This window comes from Orycteropus afer, unplaced genomic scaffold (assembly GCF_000298275.1).
Source record: "Orycteropus afer afer isolate SDZICR_OR568_19922 unplaced genomic scaffold, OryAfe1.0 scaffold00292, whole genome shotgun sequence".
NCBI classification, from domain to species: domain Eukaryota; kingdom Metazoa; phylum Chordata; class Mammalia; order Tubulidentata; family Orycteropodidae; genus Orycteropus; species Orycteropus afer.
Genome location: NW_006921879.1, coordinates 3,708,899 through 3,726,067, shown reverse-complemented (window position 1 = coordinate 3,726,067; position 17,169 = coordinate 3,708,899). Strand labels below are relative to the sequence as shown.

At 42.7% G+C, this 17,169-nt stretch overlaps 1 protein-coding gene across 1 annotated transcript; it reads left to right on the top strand.

The window, feature by feature from the left end:
- The first annotated feature begins 221 nt into the window (after positions 1-221).
- Positions 222-7,845, top strand: PSMB5 (proteasome 20S subunit beta 5). The gene is made up of 3 exons (XM_007951182.2): positions 222-419; positions 1,149-1,455; positions 7,559-7,845. The coding sequence occupies exons 1-3, from the start codon at positions 222-224 to the stop codon at positions 7,843-7,845; spliced, it is 792 nt and encodes a 263-aa protein (XP_007949373.1).
- Positions 7,846-17,169: the final 9,324 nt, after the last annotated feature.

Sequence of the window (17,169 nt, the reverse complement as noted above, 5' to 3'; positions counted from 1 at the left end):
TCCTTTTAAAATTGTAGAGTACTGAAGCCATTTCTTATTATTTTTTCTTAGTCAAAATTGTTCTTTACATCTGGCGCTTGTTTTTTGGAGTGGCTGCCAGGAGTAAAAATGGCTTCTAGATGAACTAAACATAATAGGAAGTGAAGCTGTGACGTCGAGGCGTTGCCCGGCTGCTTTTTTCTAGGCGTCCTCGGCGTGAGTTCCTTTAGCCCTCAGTAGACATGGCGCTGGCAAGCGTGTTACGGCGGCCGCTACCGGTGAACCAGCGCGGGTTTTTCGGACTCGGGGGTCGTGCGGATCTGCTGGACCTGAGTCCAGGGAGTTTCAGTGATGGACTGAGTCTGGCTGCGCCCAAATGGGGTGTCCCAGAGGAGCCAGGAATCGAAATGCTTCATGGTACCACTACCCTGGCCTTCAAGGTGCGGATCCAGGCCCCGTGCCTGGGTAAATTCCGAGCGCCTGCGTCCCACCCGGCCTCCCAGCTGGACGGGAATCTGCGGCTGCCTAGATCAGGAAACCCCGGAAGGGGCTCGGCCCTCTTGTCTCGAGATTTGGCTATTTTCATTACCCCGGGAGGCCTTAGTCCCTGCTCTGGCCCGAGAGGGTGATGGTGGAATTGGGGTTAAGTGAGAGAGGGTGCCCAAGGCTGCTGAATTTGTTTCCTAGACAACCTCAGGTTGCTTCTGTCTAGAAGCTCGTAGCCGGGTAAGGGGAGGCTGCAGCAGCAAAAGAACAGTGCAAGAGGGAAGGCTGTTGTGACCATTCACCAAAGGTTTAGTAACTGGGCAGCCGTTCTAGGCTACCCTGCGTCTTAAGGGGCAAGTTTGGGGAAGTCAGGGGAGCACTGGTATAGGAGCCAAACATTTGGGATTCCTTGGCCAGATCTGCAATAACTAGATCTAGGAACTTGGGCAAGTCATTCTATCTCATTGAACCTGTTTTCCTATTTATAAAAGGAAGATCTGGTTATGCCCATATCACAGGAGTGATGTGACGCTCAAAGTGACATTAATATTTAAGGAAGTATGTTGTGAAGTATAAAATGATGGAGTAAGAGATGTGCTGTATTTGCATTGATGCAAAAAGGAGTGTCAGATGTTTTTGTGGTCTGATGTGCCCTGCTTTGTGTTTTCTTCTGAACTTAACAGTTTCGCCATGGAGTCGTCGTTGCAGTGGACTCCCGGGCCACAGCAGGTGCCTACATTGCCTCCCAGACCGTAAAGAAGGTGATTGAGATCAACCCCTACCTACTGGGCACCATGGCTGGTGGTGCAGCAGATTGTAGCTTTTGGGAAAGGCTGTTGGCTCGGCAATGTCGAATCTATGAGCTTCGAAACAAGGAACGGATCTCTGTAGCAGCTGCCTCCAAGCTGCTTGCCAACATGGTGTATCAGTATAAAGGCATGGGGCTGTCCATGGGCACCATGATCTGTGGCTGGGATAAGAGAGGACCTGGTGAGTTAAATTGCAATAACATGATCCTTTGGTTACCACTATAGAGAAGGAGGGGTTGAATAAAGAAGGGCTGAATAATGAGTGTTGGCCTTGTGCTAGTGTTTGAGCCTGTGTTGATTAGGTTCTTAACCTTCCCTTCTCTTTGTTTAAGAAAAGCCAGGTAGTTTAGGAAAGGACATGGAGTTAGACCATGTCATTGACTCCTTGTGTTGCTTGTTCACTCAGCCTGTTTCTTCATTTGTTACATTGGTTAGGTGAGGTAATAAGTGTAAAACATCTAGCTCATGTTTCTCTCTATCCTCTCTCTCATAAAAGGGTAAGACCTATAAAGAGTTGCATTTGAGAATTGGTTGATAGCTGTAAAAATTCTAGCCAGTGGTGTCCAAAAGAATTAAGTAATAAAAGTTTTTCTAATGGACACATTGAAAAAGTGAAAAGAAACAGGGGAAATGAATTCTAATCATTTAATCCAAGAGTGCCCTAGTGGCACAGTGGTTAAGCACTCAGCTGCTGACTGAAAGGTCTGTGGTCTGAACTCAACAACCACTTTATCGGAGAAAGATATGACAGTCTGCTTCTTTAAAGATTTATGGCCTTGGAAACTATGGGCCAGTTCTACCTTGTCCTATAGGGTCAGTATGAGTCAGAGTTGACAACAGTGGGTTTGGTTTTGGTATTTGGATTTAATCCAAAATATAAAATCATTATCATTTCAACATGTAGCACTAGCCCCATTTCAGGTGCTCAGTACATGTGGTTAGTGGCCACAGTACTTCATGGTGAAGCTGTAGTATATAGTAGCCACTCAAAAGTTAGCCATTCTCCCTTTTTTTATTCAGAGGGTCCTTGACCTGAAAGATGATTTTTGGGCTCACCTCTTTTCTGTCTTTACTTGATATGGTCACCCTGGGTCCTATTCTGTAATCTCTGAAAAGAAATTCCTCAGCCTAATTTCCTTTCCAGTATTTAAAACTTTGTCAGGAAGTTCAATCTTATATCCAACATCAGTTCCTCTTCAGCCAATTTCGAATGTCTCTTTAGGCAAGCTGGAATGTAACTAGTTACTGTTCATGTAATTTTCCCTTCCATATACTTGAAAATACCTCTCCTTTCCTCTTAACTGTTTGTGTGTCATTTATTTACCTGCTGACTGAATGTGCAATTATCCTGTAGAATGCATATAGGATACCTACCACTTTTTCTCTCATGCTTTGGAATAGGATAGGAGGTGGTATAGAAAGGACCAGTTGCCTACTCAATAGAGGATGGCTTAAGAGATTAAAAAGTGGATGTGAAAACACAAAATCATTTGGGGAAAAAAAAAAAGGTGAGGTGGGGGGGACCAGGTTTGCTGGTCTGATAGAGCCTTGTGGAACCACTGAGACTATGGTCCTTAGCTGCTCTTCAGGTCTGGAATTGAACCCACACCTGTGGCTTCCAGCCAAATAAAAGACAGGCATATGAGTACCTGAGGTAGATACACTCCTTGGAGAGAACAGTCATAGGAGAAAGAAGGGCAGTTTATGCACAGGGAGACAGCTCAGAGGGCAGGAGTGCATGGAGGGATGGACACACTGTATGGAACTGCTGTATGGAAAGTGAATTTGCTCTGTAAATTTTCACCCAAATCACAATTTAAAAAAAAGTGGATGTGAGATAGAGCCCAGTTTGTTACTTTGGAAATACTTTTCTCTTTGAAAGGTGTGAAAGATTTTGCCTGGTCCAGGGAAGCATTTTGGAAATGTCACTTTGAAAAAATGCAGACCAATATGCCCTTAGCTGTTGGGTTTGTTCCAAGTGACAGAAACAGTGTGAGAGAGCACAGAGAGTGACTAGCAAGGAAAATCCCTGAAGCCAGAGCATGACCTCATTTGTGCCTTCTTCAAGAAGCCTCTTGAACAATGTCATCAGTATGAGTCAGCACAGGTACAGATTACGTAATCCATGAGATTGGTACCATTAATCTGTTCGTGAGATTAATTTATCCATCAGATAAATACCATTTTAAAAAGAACAAATAAAACGAAGGAGTTTTGAAGAAGGATTGCTTCTGACTGGAGGAATTGAGGACTGTGTGGATAGTTGGTAGTTGTTCTGGGGAAAATGGAGAAAAGGAAATACATGGGCACAGGGAGGGTGGAAAGAAGGATCAGATTTTGAGGGGAATAACTGGAAGTACAGTTTAATTGGGACTAAGGGTATATGGGGAGCTCTGGTAGAGTAGTGCCTAAGGCACTTGACTGCTAACCAGAAGGCTGGTGGTTCAAACCCACCAGCCACTCCCAGGAAGGAAGGTTGGGCAATCTACTTCTGTAGTGATACTGCCTCAGAAAACCACAGAAGGGTTGCTATGAGTTGGGTCTGACTCAAAGGCACATAACAACAACAAAGGGTGTATGTGTGTGTGATGGGGAGTAACGCAGCGCACTGCTGTCAAGTCAGATCTGGCTCATAGTGACCCCTCCTTGGGTCTCCAAGGCAGTATCACTATGGAAGTAGATTGCCTAGCCTTCTTCCAAGGAGTGGCTGGTGGGTTTGATTGAACTGTCAGCCTTCTGGTCAGTAGTCAATCCCAAAAGGTAAGTTGAAATCAGATGATGAGGCAGTGGGATTGAGGAAGGGAAAGGGAAAGATGTGGGGCATTAGAATCATCTAAACCTGAAAACATATGTGCAGAATATCTCAACTTGGTTTGGGTTAGAATCACCTGGACCTTAAATACTCCCATGCTTGTTCCTCATCTCAGACCAATTGAAACACCACCTGGGTTAAGGCTTAGCACTTAGAAGTTTCCTTGGGTGATTCTGATACACAGTGAGGCTTGAGAATCACTGAAATAGGAAAAAGATTGGTTTTGTCATTGGCAGAAGGAAGTGTGAGTTGGTGGGGCACAGGAGAGATTGATAACTAGCAGAACCACTGAAGTATTTGAGGACAAGATTCAGATGTAAGAATTTTGAGCCTGAGTTTGGTGACAAAAGTGTCCAATTGGAGGGGCCCAGCAAGCAGTTAGAATTGAAAAATATTTTATTAAACTCTTTTTTCTGAATTTCTGTGACACTTACAATGTATACTAGAGGTCAGCACGTATTTTCAAAAAGGACCAAATAATAAATATTTTAGGCTTGTAGGTCATATGGCCTTTGTCATACTTTTAAATTCTGCATAAAAGTAGCCATAAATAATAGGGAAATGAATGGATGTAGCTGTATTCCCATTAAATGTTGCAAAATCAGGTAGTTAGCTTGGGCTGATCCTTGATCTATATACCAGCACTATCCGAAAGAAATACAAACCCATTGCTGTCAAGTTGATTCGGACTCCTAGCAACCCTATAGGACAGAGTAGAATTGCTCCATAGGGTTTCCCAGGCTGTAATGTTTACAGAAGCAGACTACCACATCTTTATCCCATGGAGCTGCTGGTGGATTTGAACCACCAGCTTCTTGGTTAGCAGCTGTGCGCTTAACCATTGGCCCACCAGGGCTTCTTCAATAGAAATATTATGGGAATCATATGTGTAATTTTTAATTTTGTAATAGCCCCATTTTAAAAAATAAAAAGAGGAAGTTAATTTTCTATTTAAATATTTTATCGTGGTTTAGGTGAAAGTTTATAGAATAGAGCAAATTAGTTTCTCATTCAGCAATTTATGCACATTGTTCTGTGACATAGGTTGTAATCTCCACAATGTGTTAGCACTCTCCCCATTTCCACCTTAACAACAACAACAAAAAACTCACTGCCAATGAGTCAATTGGAGATTGGACTCATAGCAACCTCTCCTTGGGTTTCCTAGGCAATATCTCAGGTAGCATAGTGCTTAAGGCATTTGACTGCTAACCAGAAGGCTGGGGGTTCAAACCCACCAGCTGCTCCTTGGAAGGAAGGTTGGGCAATCTACTTCCGTAGTGATACTGCCTCAGAAATCCAAGGAGGGGTCACTATGAGTCAGGTCCGACTCCACAGCACATAACATCTCCTCTACGGAAGTAGATTGCCCAATCTTCCACCTTGGGTTCCCTTTTTTGATTGCCCATATTTCCTGCCACTTCCTGTCTTTTTAACTTTGCTTAAGCAAATACTGTCCTTTTGGTCTCGTATAGTTGATTGTTCTGAGGAGCATGTTCTTCCTAGGTATTATTGTTCACTTTATAGGCCTGTTTTTCATGGTCTAAAAGGTAATCTACAGGAGTGGCTTTAGTTCTAAGTTAGAAGGGTGTCTAAGTGGTGGTATAGTGCCTGAGGCATTTGACTGCTAACCAGAAGGCGGGCAGTTAAAACCCATCAGGCACTCCTCGGAAGAAAGATTGGGCAATCTACTTCCGTGGTGATACCAATACCGCCTCGGAAACCCAAGGAGGGGTCGCTGTGAGTCGAGTCTGACTCCACGCCAATGGATTTGGTTTTGGTTTTGGTTTTGTAAAGGCCATAGTCCCAGGGGTTCTGCCAGTTTCTATGAGATCAGTTAAGTCTGGTCTTTTTTATGAATTTGAATTTTGTTTTACCTTTTTCTCCCACTCTATCTAGTAGTTTCTATTGTGATCCCAGTCAGAGTGGGTTGATGGTGGTAGCTGGGCACTCTCTAGTTCTGGTCTCACATTAGTGAAGGCTGTGGTTCATTAGTCTTTTGGACTAATAGTTTCCTTGAGTCTTTGGTTTTCTTCACTCTTCTTTGCTCAGGATGGAAAGAGACCAATAGTTGTAACTGAAGGCTGTTCACAGGCTTTTAAAAAAGACCCCAGTTGCTACTCAGTAACGTAGGATGTAGAACATTGTCTTTGTGGGTTATGTGATGCCAGTTGATGTAGATGTCCCCAAGACTATGGCCCTTAGCTCTCGAGCCAAGTTTCTTAATTCTGGAAGATGTTTGGTTATGGCTAAGAGTTTTTCTTAACTCTGCCCTGAGAATAAAATTAATTTGAATAATTTATATTATTATTATTTTATAATTATTATAACTTAATGATTTATTTCACCCCATATACCCAAAATACTGTCATTTCAATATGTGTTACTAACTTCATTTCAAATGCTTCATAGATTCATGTGGCTAATGGCTACCATATTGGCCAGTACAGGTCTTTGCAATGTGATTCCAAACTCTAGACTTTATTCTATTACTCTCTGAAGTATGTCTGGGCACAGGTCATCCAAAAGTGTTTGAGGACTACGAGTATATCTTAAACATTTTTCCCACAGTGCCTAGGCCTATGCTTGAAACCTAAGTAATTTAGATTATTCTTTCTTTTTGTTTTCAGAGAAGACAGCAAGGTAGTTACTTTAATGTGAAATGAAATTGGGTAGTTTGTTACAGAATCCTACAATCTTAATATTCAACTTGATTCTTTCTTTCTTTTTTTTTTTTGGTTTTTTGTTTTTGTTTTTAAATAAGTTTCTAGTACACTAGTTCTATTTTCCAGTTCTGTTGGTGCCTGCTGGGTTGGTTTTTTGTTTTTGTTTTTTAATTTTTTTTTGTGATTTCAGTGAAAGTTTACAGAGCAAATTCACTTTCCATACAGCAGCTAACATACACTTTGTCTCATGACATTGACGACAATTTTCCACAATGCAACAGCTCACCTCCCACTTCCTCCCCATAGCTACCTCTTCCCTGTGTCCATCCCTCCATGCACTCCTGCCCCCTGAGCTGTCTCCCTATGCATAAGCAGCCCTTCTTTCTCCCATGATTATTCTGTCCAAGGAGTGTATCTACCTCAGGTAAATGTTCAACTCATATGCCTGTCGTTTGTTTGGCTGGAAGCCACAGGTGTGGGTTCAATTCCAGACCTGAAGGGCAGCTAGGGGTCATAGTCTCAGTGGTTCCACCAGGCTCTGTCGGACCAGCAAACCTGGTCCTATACCTGGGAATTCTTATAGAACATACAAATATACTTGAAAAAACATTATTTGCCAACCCTGTACATGGTCGTGGGTGTACTCGCCCCTGCAGAGACATACCTAATAATTCAGATGTCCGCTGGGTTTTAAGAGGGATACAGAATTACTGCTGCCTTGAAGGATGAATGAGATGGCAGAAAAGAGTGTGAGATGGCAAAAAAGAGTGGTCATTTCTTCCTGCTAACCTTCTCTCTCTTTCCAGGCCTCTACTATGTGGACAGTGAAGGGAACCGGATTTCAGGGGCCACCTTCTCTGTAGGTTCTGGCTCTGTGTATGCCTATGGGGTCATGGATAGAGGCTACTCCTATGACCTGGAAGTGGAACAAGCCTACGATCTAGCACGTAGAGCCATCTACCAAGCCACCTACAGAGATGCCTACTCAGGAGGTGTGGTTAACCTCTACCATGTCCGGGAGGATGGCTGGATCCGAGTCTCCAGTGACAATGTAGCTGATCTACATGACAAGTATAGTGGACCTGCCGCCTGAAGTAGGGTGGAAGTAGCTGCTTGCATTTCTTGGGGTGACTGTCATTGGTAATAAGAGCACAGCACCCCCTTGTATAATGGAAGGGTCCCAAGTTGTATTGATCCTTTTATTTTTTTAGCTCATGTACACACTGAACTCTTATTACCAGCTGTTAATGAGCTGCTGTGGAGGAAATTTAATTTGTTTTACTTTCTTTGCTGTTAACATGATACTAGTTGACCTCAGCCTGTGTTGTGTCTTTTGTCCACACTGTTCCTCCTCCAAGCGCTTTACAGTCAGATAAGCCTGGACATTGGGGAGGGAAGTGACTGTAATTATAGAAAACATTGGTGTGAAGACATTGTGTAGTGAATACATTAATGTCCCCACTCATGAAGCTAATAACAAAGGAGAAGGAGAGAGGGTAGGAGGAGGGAGAGACTTCCCGATTTGGTTTGCAAAGAGATGGAAAGTTGATGAGGTGGAAAGATGCACAGAACTGTACCAGGCAGAGCTGTGGAGAAACTCTCACCCTGTGATGGCGGAGGGGAGGATGATGCTAGATGCAGAGCAGAAAGGTGCAGAGCATAAAGTTTGGATCTTAAACCAGTTGGGACAGGAAGCCTTGGGCCCTGGAAAAAGAAGACAGTGAAGTGAATGTGAAAGCAAGCTCAGTGATCCTTGTCCTGTTGGTACTCCAGTGTATGGATGTGTGGGGCAGACTGGAGTGTTGGAGGGCTTAGCTTCCTGGGCAGGAAGCAGCACAGAGTTCGCACTGAAATGTGTGGGTGGGGAGGATGCCCTCATGAGAGCAGAGATGGCTGATTTATCACACCCAGCACTGAGGGGGTTCCCAAGCTATGGTGGCAACAGATGGCAAGGCCTTCTGTTAAAGAGAAGACATAGGGGAGATAGAGGAGGTTAATGGGAGAAACCTTAAAAATGGGAAAGGAGGGCATAAACAGTATTGCCTTGTGTTTAGTTAGCAAGAAGGAAGAAAGTGGTGGGTGAGGGGTGACAAGCTGATATGTGTTGAGACCAAAGGCTGGGGAGGGGGTGTTCCTAGAGCTAGAGAAGCTAACCTCACATTCCCTGAACTGCGGCTACCTTCCCTTCCCCCCTCAGCCTTGTGCAGTCTATTGATTGATGAGGGCTGTCGGCCAGAAACTGATCGAGGCTTGTTAATTGCATTTGTCAAATACAGGGAAATTGGGAATTAGTGAGATCGGAGAAGAGAGTTTGGAAAACAAATGACTCAAGCCTAAGGAGATTCATTTTGCTGAAAAGTGCCTCAGGAGCCCAGAGTTGGAGCTGCTAGGAGGGGACCCAGACCTGTCTGCAGTTGAATCAGGCCGCGGCCCTGCTGCCTCTTCCTTAGCTACATCAGAGGCACTAAGGAGTTCTGATGGCATAGTGGGAAAGGCTTTTGGCTGCTAATTAGAAGGTCATCAGTTCAAACCCACCAGCTGCTCCATGGGAGGAAGCTAAGACGATCTATTTCTGTAAAGATTTACAGCCTTTGAAACCCAATGGGGATTGCTGTGAGTAGGAATCAACTCGATGGCAGTTGGTTTGGTTTTATGAGAGGCACTAGAACAGTCATCTTCCTCACACTTAGATTGGTTTGCAGATCTTTCTAAAAATTGGAACTTAAGAAAAAGAAAACTCGGGAAATTCCAACACTTGAAGGAAGTCAAATCAGAGGTTGAAGTAGAGTTGAGGCGGTCCAGAGTTTCAACCATTGAATTTCCCCCCTATAGTCACTACCTATAGTACAACATACACACCCCAGCCCCCACCACCACATTCTCCCTGACACTTCTTGGAACTCTAAGGAATAGAATTTGAAAACCACTACCTTGGTAGATACTTGAGGGTAGAAAGAGAGTTCAAGATTGGAATTCCTTTACTTGATTCCAGAGAGCATAAGACCCCTATTCTCTTAGCCCATGAAGAAAAAGAGTATTTGGTACTCCTTGTCTTATCACAGACTCATGACCTTGCTTTGACAGTGGTCTAAATATTTAATGTAAGCACCTATTCTGCACTGGCAGAGTCCTTATCTTCTGTTCTGGCTTTTCCTGGTTCCTCTGCCTTCCTGAGTCTTGAATGAAACACAACTTGTTTAATGGAAAAGTACAATTTGTGGTAGGTTTTTTGGAAATAAAGCACAGAAGAGGTAGGGGAAAATTGCAAGTCTTTAGGCCCAGTGGTACCCACCGTGTGCATTGTGATTTCTGGCTGCTGGGTACTGGTGGGGAGTTGGCTTTGCAGTGATGGATGTCTCTGCTTGTGTAGGGATGATGGATGCTGCATAGCATTGGAGAGAAGCTGTTGAGTGGAATGTACCAGTTCAGGGACTCCCATCAGATTCATTTCCCAGTGCAATCCTCTTGACAAAGGATGATGGAAAAGAAATTGCCTTAAATAGCTGGAAGATTAATTTCTCTCAGCAGTTCCCAGGTGTCCAAGTGATAGGGCTCTTTAAGTGATGTCTGACAATTTCTCCTGCCTCCACAGATAGCTCAGTAACACCAAAATCTGGCTCCTCAGGGTAAGTGATGGGATTAATCTCATTGAATAGGAACAAATACTCCTAGAGGCCCTGTGCTTTCTCTTACTGTGGGGCCTGAAGGCAAATGTGCCTTTAAAGCATCTCCACAGCCGGCAGGGGAGGATTGAGGGAGTAGCAGCAGCATGTGAGGTGAGTAGAATGTTCCTGAAGGAAGGTGAAAAGGTAGGTGAGGACATTGGGGAAGAGAGAGGAAGTACACAGATAAAGCAAATCGGACTGAAGCATAATAGTTTCTGAGTGTTCCCTCTTTAGGCAAAACCAGAAGGTCAGTGTCTCTTGATGTCCTCTTCAGCTAGCAAATGAGAAAACTGTCGAAGCCATTTGAGGAGTAGAAGGTCACATCTTTTGAGGGGAAGTAAGATAACTGATTTATTCTGGTCCACAGATTCTGTGTAGTCTGCCAGGGGAGAGAAGCAAGAGGTAGGATGAAAAGGGAGTAAAGTGAAAGAGTGGAGGGGAATTTGGAGGGGAGTATTTCCCTTGCAACTGGAGTAGGGAGGATGATTTGGTCAGTGGAGGATCTACATGCCCAGATCTAATTCTGGGTGAGGACGTTGGGTTTTTTATTTTTGTTTAGTTAGAAGCGGTGCCCCTCCTGTCAGAACTATAACCAAAGATGAGATGCAGCAGCAGTGATGATGATTAAGTGCTGTATGACTTAAGAAATACAAACAGTACACCCAAGCCTCTCTGCTATTTGTTTGCTTGCCTGGTTTTTAAATTCTAGCTTCCCTTCAGGAAGCCAGAGTTATATCGGGAGAGCTTTAATTATCGTTGGCCAGAGGAGAGCGCAGGCAGACACAGCAACCAGAACTGCCCTGATCGGCAGCTGCTGCCACCTCTGCCTGCCCCAGGCCGCTCCTCCTGTTTCCCCCCATTCAGCAGACTGTTTGCATCCCTACAGTGCTCTCCAGGCCTGACCTCAGAGCCAAGTTCTTCCTTCCAGGGGCTATGCCCCACTGAAGCATTTCAATAAAAACCGTTTCTGAAATGTCCCATCTGCAGTTGTTAGCGGGTCAGGCAGAAGAAATTCTATCCATGTCAGCTTCTTAGATTTATTTAACCTAACTCATTTCTCCCTGAAGCTTTTGCCTCTGAGTTAGGTGCCAAGGCTAACTTGGTCCTTAACCCTTTCTATTCCGGATTAAACTGTTACCAACCTGGTTTATTTAGGAGGAAATAAGATGCCATGGCTTCAACCTCTTCAGATTCCCGCTTCCCGACTCACCTCATTTTCTCAAGCTGCCCCCTCTTTTCTGTTCTCCCCCCTTTGCCTGATTTCACGTTTTCTCTCTGTTCTCTTAGTTCATAAAAATTCTCTTTTCTAGTGAATTTACTCTGTAAATCTTCACCCAAATCCTAATAAATAAATAAAAAAAAAAAAATTCTCTTTTCTTTCCTATGCAGAATTTAAATAAAAACCAATCAATCAATAAAACAAGTGCTGCTTATGGACTTTAATGTAACAAGAAAAGGTTATTGCTAGCTGCAGGGGCCCCAAAAAGCTGATAGTACAGAGGGAAACACGAATGGGAGAAAGTGAGGTACAGAGGATAAGAGACAGATGAGAGACAGCGAGGGCAGCAGAAACAGAAAACCGATGCCTGGACAGCAAGGGTAAGATGCAGCAAAGTGGAGAGGGAGACATGGATGTGGCAGAGAAAGATGGATGGAGACATTGATGGGCAGAGCTGGACTGTGAATGAGGGGGAGTCAGGGAGTGGGAAAGGAGACTGAGAAGGACAGTGATAGAGTGGGCAGAGAAATACTGAGGAAGGAAGCAGCTAGAAGCTAATGCACAATGAGACATGTCCCCCTGGAGGCAGATAATTTCTCCAGCCATACATAATGAACACGTGCCTCTCTGCGTGTTGCCCCTGTACTGTCACAGTCACTTACATCCTGCAAGAATCTCTCCATGCCTACACTGCCTGTGCAAGATTGGAATGATTTGAGCTCCCTCATAAGCACCTTCTCAACCCAGCCAGGTCTATGAAAAGGAGAAGCCTCTTTTATAAAAGTAACATTTGTAAGTGAGGCAGGATCACAGATTCAGTACTTCTTAAAATTGTATTTTTAGGTTCACTCAGAAGTCCTCTCTCCCCTCACCTCCATACCCCCAGCCACATACACCACACATACATAATTTGTCACCTTGCTTTGCTTTTTTTTTTTCTATACATGCACATAGGTCAGGGCTGAGACTGTTAAAGGGAGAGTGGAGGGGGCCCGGGCCTTCCCGGGAGGCCGGGAAATGAGGTGCTTCAGGCAAGAAGGTAAGTAAGTAGGTCCAAGTAGCAGTGTGTGTAGACCAGAAGCGACCAAGGTCAAGGGGATATTTTTTGCAACTACCGCAGCTCTTTTCCTACCCTAGCTTCAATACCATTACTACTAAAGGCACATCCGTGCAGTCTATACTTCTCTGTTATACAGAGTTTCAGGCAATGTACATATGCCTTTATCTCACGGCAGCTTCTCTCTCCATTGGCAGTACACAGTATTGTCTGAGTGGAGGGAATCCTCTGAGCACCAGGATTATGTGGGAGGGCTTATAATCACCATCTCCCTTGAGTCTTGAGGCTGCACACATAGTTTATTTTTTAGAAAAAGAAAGCAGTGGAGCATTTTAAACCAGCACAATAGATTAGCATAGTCCACTTTCCAGGTACCTCCCAAAGAGGAAAAATAGAAAGTGAGGTCACGTTAAGTCAAAGAGCCCAAATGTGATCCTCAGGGATCAACATTGTGCTACACCTCATTTATAAAAAGCTTTAGGCACATGCCACATCAGAGAGATCCGTGTAATGGTCTCTGGCTGTTTCATGCTGTCTGTCTTCCTTTACAGTTAAACACTATGCTTCTTTACTCAGGAGCTCTGGTGGCACAGTGGTTAAAGCATTTAACTGCTAACCAAAGGTCTGTGGTTCAAACCTATCAGCTGCTCCACAGGAGAAAGATGAGGCAGTCTGATTCTGTAAAGATTTACAGCCTTGGAAACCCTATGGGGCAGTTCTACTCTGTCCTATAGGGTAACTATGAGTCACAATCGACTTAACGACAATGAGATTGTGTTTTACTATTGTCCCTGAGTGGTGCCAGGGCTAATGCACTCCACTGCTAACTGAAGGGTTAGTAGTAGTAATAGACCCAGAGTCACCTCAGAAGAAAGGCCTGGTGATCTACTTGCAAAATATCAGCCACTTAAAGTAGAGGTGACAAGAGACAAGGTTGTGATGACTTATGGCCACAGCCAGCTACCCTAAGGGAGCAAGTAATTGGACCTGTGGGCTCGGGATCATGGTAGCAGGGGACATCAAGCTCCACTGGTATAACATATTGCACAAAAACATTGTTCTACATCCTGCTTTGGTGAGTAGTGCCTGGGCTTGCAAGCAGCCATCTAGATGCAACAATGGGTCTCTTCACGTCCAGAGAAAAGAAGAATGAAAAAAAAAAACAAAGAGGCACAGAAACAATTAGTCCAAGGGACTAGTAGACCATGTGATCCTCATCCTATATGACCATGAGACCAGAAGAACTAGATGGTGCCCAGCTGGTGCTATCAACCACTCAGAGGAAGATCAGTGCAGGAGATCCTGGATAGAATGGGAGAACAATGTGGAACAAAACTAAAAAAAAAAAAAAAAGAGGAAAGGAAAGAACAGGTTTGCTGGTCTGATAGATCTTGATGAGACCCCTGAGACTATGGTTCCTAGTTACCCTTCAGGTCTAGAACTGAACTCACTCCTATGGCTTCCACCCAAGCAATAAACAGGCATATGGGGTGAACATTTACAGCAGGTAGATACACTCCTTGGAGTGATCAGTGTTTGCATAGGAAGATGGCACTAGGGGCAGGAGTGCATGAGAGGGAAGGACATAGGGAAGAGGTAACTACAGGGAGGAAGTGGGAAGAGAGCTGTTACATTGTGGGGAATTGCAGTCAATGTCATGAAACAAAATGTGTATGAACTGCTGTATGGAAAATGAATTTGCTCTGTAAATTTTCACCCAAATCACAATAAAAATTAAAAATGTATATGTATCAGCCACTGAAAACCCTATGGAGCACAGTTCTGCTCTGATACATATGAGGTCACCATGAGTGGGGATCAACTCGGTGACCAACAACACATAATAATTTCAAGATTTGATTTGCTGTCCTGAAACTTATTATAAATATATATTAATTTTTAACATTTTTTATTGTAATAAATACACATAACATAAAAATTTACCACTTTAACCATTTAAGTGTGTAATTCTGTGGCATTAAGTACATTTACTGTTTTGTAACCAATATCATTTTCTATTTCCAGAATTTTTTCATCATTCTAAACTGAGACTCACTAAATAATAACTCCCCATTCCTCCCTCCCTCAAGCCCCTGGGAACCACTTTCTGCCTATATTATTTGCAACATCATGAACAATTGACCTTGTCAAGGGTTTCATTTTACTTGGATTCACAATCAATGCCCAAGGAAGCACCAGTCAAGAAATGAAATAACATACTGCATTGGGCATATCTGCTGCAAAAGATCTCTTCACAGTTTTCAAAAGCAAAGATGTCATTTTGAGAACTAAGGTGTACCTGACCCAAGCCATGGCATTTTCAGTCACCTCATATGTGTGTGAAAGCTGGATAATGAATAAGGAAGACACAAGAAGAATTGATGCCTTTGAATCTTTGTATTGGTAGAGAATATTGAATATATCATGGACTGTCAGAAGAATGAAAAAATTTATCTTGGAAGAAGTACAGCAAGAATGCTCCTTAGAAGTGAGGATGGTGAGACTTTGGACTTTGGACATGTTATCAGGAGGGACCAGTCTCTGGAGAAGGACATAACACTTGGTAAAGTAGAAAGTCAGTGAAAAAGAGGAAGACCCTCAACATGATGGATTGACACACTGGCTGCAAGGATGGGCTCGAACACAGCAATGATTGTGAGGATGGCACAAGAGTGGGTAGTGTTTCACTTTATTGTACATCAAGTCACTGTGAGTTGGAACCAACTTGATGGCACATCACAACAATAGCAGCATATAAGTGGAGTCATAATATTTCTCTTTTGTGTCTGGCTTATTTCATTTAGCATAATGTCTTCAAGTTTCATCCATGTTGTAGCATGGAATTTCATTCCATTTTATGGGTGAATAATAACTTTTAAAAATTAAGGCAAATCAAAACTACTTGTTTTAAGAATTTTAAAATAAAATGTCATGCCACACCCCGGTAATAAAAGAAGACAACTAGGTGTCAAAAAACCCAATTTGGGGAAGCGGTCCTGCCCATTCCCACCTTGCCCAAATTCTGCCGGTTTGCTATCTTTCTATTCAAATGCAACATTAGTGTCACACAAAATATAGTCAGTCCTCAAAGAACTGAGTTCCAGGTGTAGCTCTGTCTTCCCTCTGCCTAGTTCACAGTTTTGTTTTCTCTCAGATCCATGGACAGAAAGACTTACGCTATATAAGGCTGGTCCTGGATGTCCAGATGCTAGAGGGCATTGCACTTCACAAGAGAAGGATTCATCTCTAATGATGAAAGAGAAGTATCCTACAAATGTAGAAAAGCCATCTTTAAAAATGTGTTTTAGTGTCTTTCACAATCTAGAATTATCATCAATTGCTTTTTTCCCACCTGTCTAAAAAAAATGCTTTGAAATCCTAAGTAGTGTTCATTAACATACACTTTGGAAATTTCAGAAGCCTTACAAGGCAGTCCTAAAATAAATCCAAGAATCCTGGAGTCCAGGAGACCATTTCCTTGCCTCTTGAAAGGGCTGAATCTAAATATCTAAAGCAAGTATCTCTTTTTGGTTTTTTAATTTTAAAAATCCTCAAAACTTCAGAGAAGTTGAGAAAGAGAGTAGTACAAATACCTATATGCCCTTCATATAGATTCACCAATGATGATTGTGTCACATGTATTTATACAAAAATATATCCATTTATTTATTAATATTTATTTATTTAGCCAAACTATTTGAAATCAAGTTGCAGGTATCATGACATTTTACCCTAAATTTTGCCTAAGAATTAACATATATTCTTACAAAACTATACCACCATTACCACATCAAGAAATTTAGCATTAATATAATCATACTATTTAGTATCTAGTCCATATTCAAATTTCTTCAATTGTCCCTCTAATGTCTATTATAGCTTTTTTTCCCCCCTTGATCTAGGATTCAAATAAAGCTCACACATCATATTTAGTTGTCTTTTTTTTTTTTTTTTCAGTCTCCTTTAATTTAGAACACACCTTATATTTGTGTGCTTCTGTCTCTTATGACATTTATACTTTAAAGAGTCCAGGCTATCATTTGTCTTCTGCAATGTCACATAATCTAGATTTGTCTGTCTCCTCATGATTTGACATTAGGTTATACATTTTTAGCAAGAATATTACCTAGTCTGGGGGCTCAGGACTATAGTCTCAGGGGACACTAAGGTCAATTGGCATAACATAGTCCACAAAGACAAGAGTCTAGATCCTATTTTGGTGAGTAGTGACTGGAGTCTTAAAAGCTTGTAAGCAGCCATCTAAGGAGCAGCTATTGGTCTCTCCCCATCCAGAGAAAGGAAGAGTGAAGAAAATCAAAGATGCCAGGAAACAGTCCAAAGGACTAATGGATTATGAATTAGTAGCTCCTCAACCTAGAACCTACAGTCTGAAATTGACCAAACATGCAATCAGGATGTGTTAATTATCACTGGTGACTGGAATGCAAAAGTTGGAAACCAAGAAGAATCACCGGT

Bases quoted from the DNA above. Each gene is read 5' to 3' on its own strand.
- PSMB5 (XM_007951182.2), top strand. From the start codon at position 222: ATGGCGCTGGCAAGCGTGTTACGGCGGCCGCTACCGGTGAACCAGCGC. The intron at 420-1,148 runs GTGCGGATCCAG...TGAACTTAACAG, and splicing joins CCACTACCCTGGCCTTCAAG to TTTCGCCATGGAGTCGTCGT. The intron at 1,456-7,558 runs GTGAGTTAAATT...CTCTCTTTCCAG, and splicing joins CTGGGATAAGAGAGGACCTG to GCCTCTACTATGTGGACAGT.